This window comes from Hordeum vulgare, chromosome 4H (assembly GCF_904849725.1).
Source record: "Hordeum vulgare subsp. vulgare chromosome 4H, MorexV3_pseudomolecules_assembly, whole genome shotgun sequence".
NCBI lineage: Eukaryota > Viridiplantae > Streptophyta > Magnoliopsida > Poales > Poaceae > Hordeum > Hordeum vulgare.
Genome location: NC_058521.1, coordinates 25,898,263 through 25,905,451, shown reverse-complemented (window position 1 = coordinate 25,905,451; position 7,189 = coordinate 25,898,263). Strand labels below are relative to the sequence as shown.

The 7,189-nt window shown below is 52.8% G+C and overlaps 2 protein-coding genes across 2 annotated transcripts; one reads left to right on the top strand and one right to left on the bottom strand.

The window, feature by feature from the left end:
* The first annotated feature begins 281 nt into the window (after positions 1 to 281).
* On the top strand, positions 282 to 3,463 carry LOC123447655 (ribosomal RNA small subunit methyltransferase E). The gene is made up of 8 exons (XM_045124274.1): positions 282 to 610; positions 924 to 997; positions 1,890 to 2,032; positions 2,127 to 2,173; positions 2,250 to 2,358; positions 2,504 to 2,565; positions 2,651 to 2,768; positions 3,144 to 3,463. Exons 1-8 carry the CDS (start codon positions 443 to 445, stop codon positions 3,311 to 3,313), a joined length of 891 nt encoding a protein of 296 aa, XP_044980209.1. The 5' UTR covers positions 282 to 442; the 3' UTR covers positions 3,314 to 3,463.
* Positions 3,403 to 6,500, bottom strand: LOC123447653 (G-type lectin S-receptor-like serine/threonine-protein kinase At1g34300). Its single transcript, XM_045124273.1, has one exon. It carries the CDS (start codon positions 6,038 to 6,040, stop codon positions 3,521 to 3,523), a length of 2,520 nt encoding a protein of 839 aa, XP_044980208.1. The 5' UTR covers positions 6,041 to 6,500; the 3' UTR covers positions 3,403 to 3,520.
* Positions 6,501 to 7,189: the final 689 nt, after the last annotated feature.

Below are 7,189 nucleotides of genomic sequence, written 5' to 3'. Positions count from 1 at the left end.
TAATTTACAGATCCGAACGATCGGATTTTACAAATTTTAAATATCTATATCCTGTTGTAACGCACGGGCATTATCCTAGCCTAAAAAAAGAAAAAACTCTTATATTAAGACGAGCGACACAAATGCAGTGTGTCATTTATTAAGGTGGGAGTGGCTATTGCAAAGATACCGTTTAATTAGTGATTTCGGCCCAACTGGCTTCCAAACCTACTGAACAGGCCAAGGCCGACGCTGCCCACATGCGGCCTGCAACCGCCTCCTCGTTCGTTCTCTAGCCTCTCCGCCTCTCCGGTGCTCACTTGGCTCCTGCTCCGATATCCACCTCCTCCGAGGCTCCGACGGTCCGACCCTTACCAGTCTGAACCTCGGACTGGACCGACCACCGGCGGCGCATCCCCGGCTGAGCCGCACGCAGCCAGGACGCGGGGACGCGGCCGCAGCGATGCCACCCGCCGCCACCTTCTCGTCCTTCGCCGCGTTGATGCGCCGGCCTCCGCCGCCGACCCGGCGCCTCCTCGTCGCCGCCGCACGCGCGCACAGCACTGCCGGGACCAGCCGTGCTCGCGGCGGCCTGCCGCGGTTCCACTCCCCGTCTCTCCCCTCCTCCAAGGTAAGCGCGGTGATGATATCCCGTCCTCCTCCGCGTAGGCATTTCGTCGAACGCCATGCGCTCGTTCTGGTCGGGAGCGTGGTTACTGGGTTTTCCTTGTAGCTTTACGTTCTCGCAGCAGGAATGTTCGTGTTCCTCAATATGTTGCGGTGAGAAGACGATATCTGTCGGATGAAACATTTTTCTTCCCATCCTTTAGGCATTTCGTCGAGCAGCCCTCTTGTGCTGGGTTATTTGTGATGTACTGATGTGTGGTGTCTCGTGTCTTCATACTGATGAACTGATCGTAACGGTCATGGATGTTAATCTGCAGGGTGAGGTGGTTCGCATCCAAGGCGACGAGTTCTGGCACATGACACGGGTGTTGCGCCTTGGCATCAATGACAGGTTTCACTGCTTCCATTTCCTTTTTCTTGTGTAACTTGTATGTAGTACTCGTTAATGTCAAGCTTAATTTTGTCAAGGGTAAAATTTCCTAGGTATTCAATTCTTGATATACCATGGAACATAGAAGCCATGGACCAGAGAATTAGTTTTAAGTTGTACCAGAAGCTCTCTTTGGTTAGTTTAGCATTTCTCCCCAACTTCTTGTATATGCAAAAGCTCTTTTGTGGTGATCCTTTTCGATTTACGACACCAACCACACACATCTAATGGCTTTAGGAGATTCCAAGAAATGCTTTAGCCGGTATGCCCATGCACACAGTACATTTGTGTCTAGTATATCATTTTCTGGAAGAACAGTCCTATTTTTTGATATACTAGTATAGGCTCCAGTGCGAATTAGCACTTTGAATGCAGATACATTGAGATATACAAAAGGTGCAAATGCTTAGTGAAAAACGCACAATATGATGACACTAAGACATGGCTCTTTTTTCTTCTTGAAAAGTACACTGTACTGAAGATGAAACGTAGAACATACCTTAACCTAGTTGTAAATCTTTGTATACATTTTGTAAACCCGAGCAAGTGTTTTTCACGTTTTATTTTCAGATTTGCACAAAAGTGTGCCAAATCTAATTGTAAACCTGAACATGATATTTCCTCTAGTGACGGACAGCCAAATGTAATATTCCTACTACTGATGAATATCTGTTCTCTTAATTTTTTTATTTCTACAAAAGTCTGCAATTGAACATGATATTTTCCCTAGTCATCTAGCACCAAATCTACTCTTTCCTCTATCTTCAGTGGAATTTTACTCCCATTTACATGTTTTATAATGATTCTACAAAGGATTCTGTACATCTTGAAACTTTGAAACAATCTTTTGAAGGGTCGAACTATTTGATGGGGCGGGTGGCTTAGTTGAAGGATCTATACAAAAAGTTGACAAGAATGGATCAGATGTTGAGCTATTAGAGAATGCTAGGCTCATTGCTCCTCAAGGAATTCAATGGCATGTCTTTGCCGCATTTGGTGAGTCATGGAGACTTTACAGAGTTAATCTGTATATCAGGAAAGTTTTGTTACCCCATCCATTCCTTGACAATTTTATGATTCCAACCCCCAGGGACGCTGAAAGGCGGACGTGCAGATTGGCTTATAGAGAAATGTACTGTATGTTATGTACTGCTTTATCTGCCCAGTTTCTTCTTTGTCTACTTCTAAATCAGTTTATACTTGGCCTGTTTAGGAACTTGGCGCTTCCAGTGTCACGCCTCTTCTGACTGAACGATGCCACACGATAGCAGAAAATAGAGTGGACAGGTTGCAACGGCTGGTGCTAGCTGCAGTTAAACAATGTATGAAGTCTGAGCATCTTTCTATTTGTTGAACTATTGTATGGTAGTTGTTCAGTGTCAGGACACAATTTGTGACTAAGATGTCAGTGCAAATGTAACAAATTGAGGTATATGTAACTAACTACATTGCTCTTGTACTGTTTAGGCCAGAGAGTGCATGACATGTCACTGAAGCCCCCGATTCAGATACATGATCTTCCGCTGGCTGTAAGCACTCACAATCTATTCTTTATGACCTTTGCATGTAACCAATCATATACTCTTGCATGTGCTTGCAAATTTTTGTTATCAGGTGTCGCAATCCAAGCTTGCTTTCCTAGCATCTGCTGAAGCGCCTCCTGTTTTGAGCGTTTTGCCAAAGTGCGGCAGCGAGGAGGAAAGTGGGCTTTTAATCATTGGACCGGAAGGAGGTAACGTAGTAAATCTTGCGTGCTTTGTATCTATCTATCTATCTATCTAACTATCAAAGTGTTTCAACGAAAGTGACACTTGGTCAGCATTAGCATAAGTCTTGCGTGATTTGTATCTATCTATCTAATTGTGGTCAGCATTAGCATACTAGCATTTTCACATAGATGCTTAATTATAACTTGCTTATCCCATCCCAAATACGAACCTCATGTTTTTACATCTGATATGAGCTACTTGCACTTGCTGAGCAAAATGGTTTTATGTTATGCAAAATAACCACATAACAATGAACAATAGTAAGGTGATAGCAAATTTCCAGAGGTCCAGAACAACTGAATGAACACACGGTCCTGTTGTTTTCCACGTTTGGCCAGACTTTACGGAAGAGGAGGTGAAGGTTTTGAAGGCGGCTGGTGCGGTCCCTGTAGGTCTCGGTCCATGCAGGCTACGCGTCGAGACAGCCACCATCTCACTCCTTTCTGCGCTCATGCTGTGGTCAGACGCTGCTCATCACGGAGAAACACAGCGGCAACAACGCGGATAGTTCATAATTTCGTTAACCATTTATAAACATGTGGTTGAACTTTTCCAACAGCATGCATGCATTCATATAGTAGTCGACAATCAGTCAACTGTATTGAATCTCGGATATTATATTATTATGCACGTAACTAACAATTTGGCTTTGTTTTAACAGTATAATACTACGACTAGTAGCGTGACTAAATATAATGAAAGTAAGGAGGGAAGGCTAGTCGTCCTGCACGCAGAAGATGGTAGGCTTGACTGGGTCGGTGATCTCGACGGTGCCCTCGAGCATCTTGGCGACCTTGCCCATGGAGGGGCGCATGTCGGCGCGGTCCTGGAGGCACCACATGGCCGTCTTGACCATGCGCTCGACGGTGGCGACGCTGTCGGCGTCGTCGTCGACGGTGAGGAGGATGCGGGGGTCCATGATGTCCTCGATGCGCCGCTCCACGTACACCTTCTCGTACGCCCACTTGGGGAAGTACCAGTCCTCGCTGCCCACCGACTCCTGCCGGAACCCGTAGTTGCGCCGCCCGGACACGATCTCCAGCAGCACCATGCCGAAGCTGTACACGTCGGCCTTGGCCGTGATGGGCTCCCGGTGGATCACCCACTCCGGCGCCATGTAGCCGCGCGTGCCCCGGATCCTCGACATGGTCACCTTCTCCTTCTTGCTCGTCAGCTTGGACAGCCCGAAGTCGGACACCTTGGGGCAGAAGTCGTCCTCCAGCAGGATGTTCTCCGGCTTGATGTCGCAGTGCAGCACCCACTCCAGGCACTCCTCGTGCAGGTACGCGATCGCCCGCGCCACCCCCAGCGCGATCCGGTAACGGGTGTGCAGGTCCAGCATCACCTTCTGCTGCTGCCCTTGCTCCGAGCTCTGCTCTCCTTGGTCGCCGCCGCTGCCGCCGGACGGCGCCGCCGAGGAGGAGCTCGAGAAGAGGTACTTGTCGAGCGACCCGTTGGGCACGTACTCGTACACCAGCATGCGCTTGTCCTTGTCCGCGCAGAACCCCCACATGCGCACCAGGTTCAGGTGGTGCATCCGCGCGATGATGGTCACCTCCGCCCAGAACTCCGCCTCGCCGCCGCCCACGCCGCTCAGCTGCTTCACCGCCACCGCCCGCCGGTCGGGGAGCTCGCCGCGGAACACCGTGCCGTACGCGCCGTGCCCCACCTCGTCCGTGAAGTCCTTGGTCGCCGTCTTGAGCTCCGCGTACGAGAACCGCCGGGGCCCGCCGGCGGGGAGGTACTCCAGCCCCAGCGTGCGCGCCATCTCGCGGTACTGCGAGTACTTGCGCAGGAAGGCCCAGAAGGACAGCACCCCCGCCAGCAGCTCCACCGCGAACAGCGTCGTGATGATGGCGATGTTGCGGATGGTCGTCGCCTTCTGCTTCGGCGGCACCGGCAGCGCCAGCTGCACGGGGCACACCGTGTCGATCATCGTCGTCATCCCCGTGAACGGGTTCGTGTCGTTGTCCGTCTCCGCCACCCGCACGAAGGTCGACATCTCCGTACCCGGCGACCAGTACCCGTCCACCAGCCGCGTCTTGTACAGGCGGCACGTCCGGTCGCCGCCGAACTTGTAGCCGAACGCCGGGCAGCTGGGGTCGTCCCGGCACATATTCTCGCAGACCTTCAGGTTACTGGGCGGCTGGATGGCCATGAACGGGCCGGGGTCGGAGGACTTGGCGGCCGCGCCGCCGGAGAAGGACACGAAGTCCAACCGGACGAACTTGCCGCCGGTGCCCACGCTCTTCTTGGCCTCGCAGCCGCCCCCGCCGGTCCTGTTGCGGAAGCCGGGCGGGCAGACGCAGGTGACGCCGTCGGCGCCCTTGGGGACGCAGATGGTGTTGTTGCCGGGGCAGGTGCCCTGGATGGTGCAGAGCTCCTGCACGAGCTCCCACACGACGCGCCACTCGCGTCTCGGCGGGAACAGGCTGTAGAGGCGCAGGTTGCCGTCGTCGTCGAGCGTGAGGCGCCGCAGCCGGCCTTTAGCGCCCTTGTCGGAGGCGATGAGCGGATTCGTGTCCCCGCCGCCGAGCATCAGCTCGCCGTCGGTGGAGAGGTTGAGCAGCGCGCCGCCGCCGGTCATGTTGGCGTAGATGGAGCCCGAGGGGCCCGAGTAGTACTTGAGCGCCTTGGAGTTGACGAGCCGGTAGCGTCCGCTGGCAGACTGCAGCGTGGTAACGCCGCCGGCGCTGGTGTTGGCTGCCTGGGGTATGGCCTGCCCCGGCATGAGCGTGTCAGTGGGATGGTCGAAGCTAGACCAGGAGCCGAACACGAGGCTCCCCGTGTCGTTGAGCGTCAGCCTAGGAGCCGTGGCGTTGCCGGCGTTGGTCGGGGACCAGATGGTGGCGTTGGTGCTGCTGGCCCCGGCCCAGGTGAGCGCCCCGGCGGCGTTGACGAGGAGGGAGGAGCTGCCGTCGGCCTCGAGGGCGACGCCGTCGGAGTCGCCGTGCGCGTACCATATGATGGTCTTGCCGGCGGGGCCTGCGCGGGAGGAGACGTTGGCGACCCAGACGGCGAAGCGGTACTTGCGCGGGGACGAGCCCTCCGTCGCCACGAAGCCGGCGGCCATGCCGCGGCTCGGCGAGACGAGGACGCGGCTGGCCTCCGTCGGGAGCCAGGGCCTGGTGTCGTTGCCGGCGGGGAAGGAGGTCATCTGCTGAGCCTGGGCGCCGGCGAGAGCCAGGAGGAGGAGGCAGGGGAGGAGACGGAGACGGAGGAGCGCCATGGCCATGGGGAATTGGGGATTCGATCGGTGCCTGCCTGCCGACCGACTGCGGCTGGAATGGATGGATGAATCTGGTGGAAGTCGAGTACTACTACTTCTAGGTTCTAGCGCTAATCACCAACAGTTAACTAGTAGTAGGAGTTGGACTAGTATATTGGTTGTGCTGAGAGTTGACTAGTCTAAGTCTTTGTCTGCGCGCGAACGGAACGGAACAGTGGCGTGGAAAATTGATTCCTTCCCGCGAGCGATGGCTCTTGACGAGATTGGTCTTGCACGACCTGGCTGGCATGGCTGCTCACTAGTTTAGTTTGCGCTAGACAAGATAGCAGCGTGTGATGTGACCCATTGGATACTCATTTTCTCTACTGGGGCAGGAGATGGGTTGGGGGGTTATGAACACGAAAATGGGGACGAGAATGGTCTGTTAAAAGGACGAAAATGGATCAGAAATGGACAGAGCTAGTATCAAATTTGTTTCCGCATTTCTCTATACGGAGGATGATACAGTGAACATGAACGCCAAGGAATTCAGTGGAGACATGGATACGAAAGTGAATGACTGGGCCCTACTTTGGTTCATACGATTATCATAGAAACTATCAAAGAGTCATGATTCATTCTTTCCTAACTTCTCCCGCTAAGGAAAAAGCTAAGGGAAAAATTACGGCAAAAGTTTGCCACTTCCTCTGTCGTCAAGATAGTGGGTCCCGCATCCATATACCACCGTTCCAAATGGGAGGGGAATGCTTCAACTTCAGCGCGCTGAGAATGTCGATGCACCTAAATAATACAACCCACTCTCGTCCACCTTCAATTTTTTTTTGACAACACAGAATTGATGTCATATATTTTTTTCTTTTAGAGGAAACAACAGTCTATTAGTAAATAGTTTTCAGTGTCACGTACAATCAGTGGCCTAACAACACACCTGCGCTCAGGCTTTGACTTTTACCGCTTTGCTTCATCTCAAGATGTTTAAAGCAACAGTCATTAACACATTCCCTTTGTGGTTGCAAGCACTGACGTGGTTGGTCATATTTTTAGTTGATTCATTTAATCAAAAAGTAAATACCAAAGGATCGAAACATGGGGAGTTTACACCTACGCGTCCATGCGTCCCAATGCTCCGTCTAAATCCCCCACCCCTATTTCAAT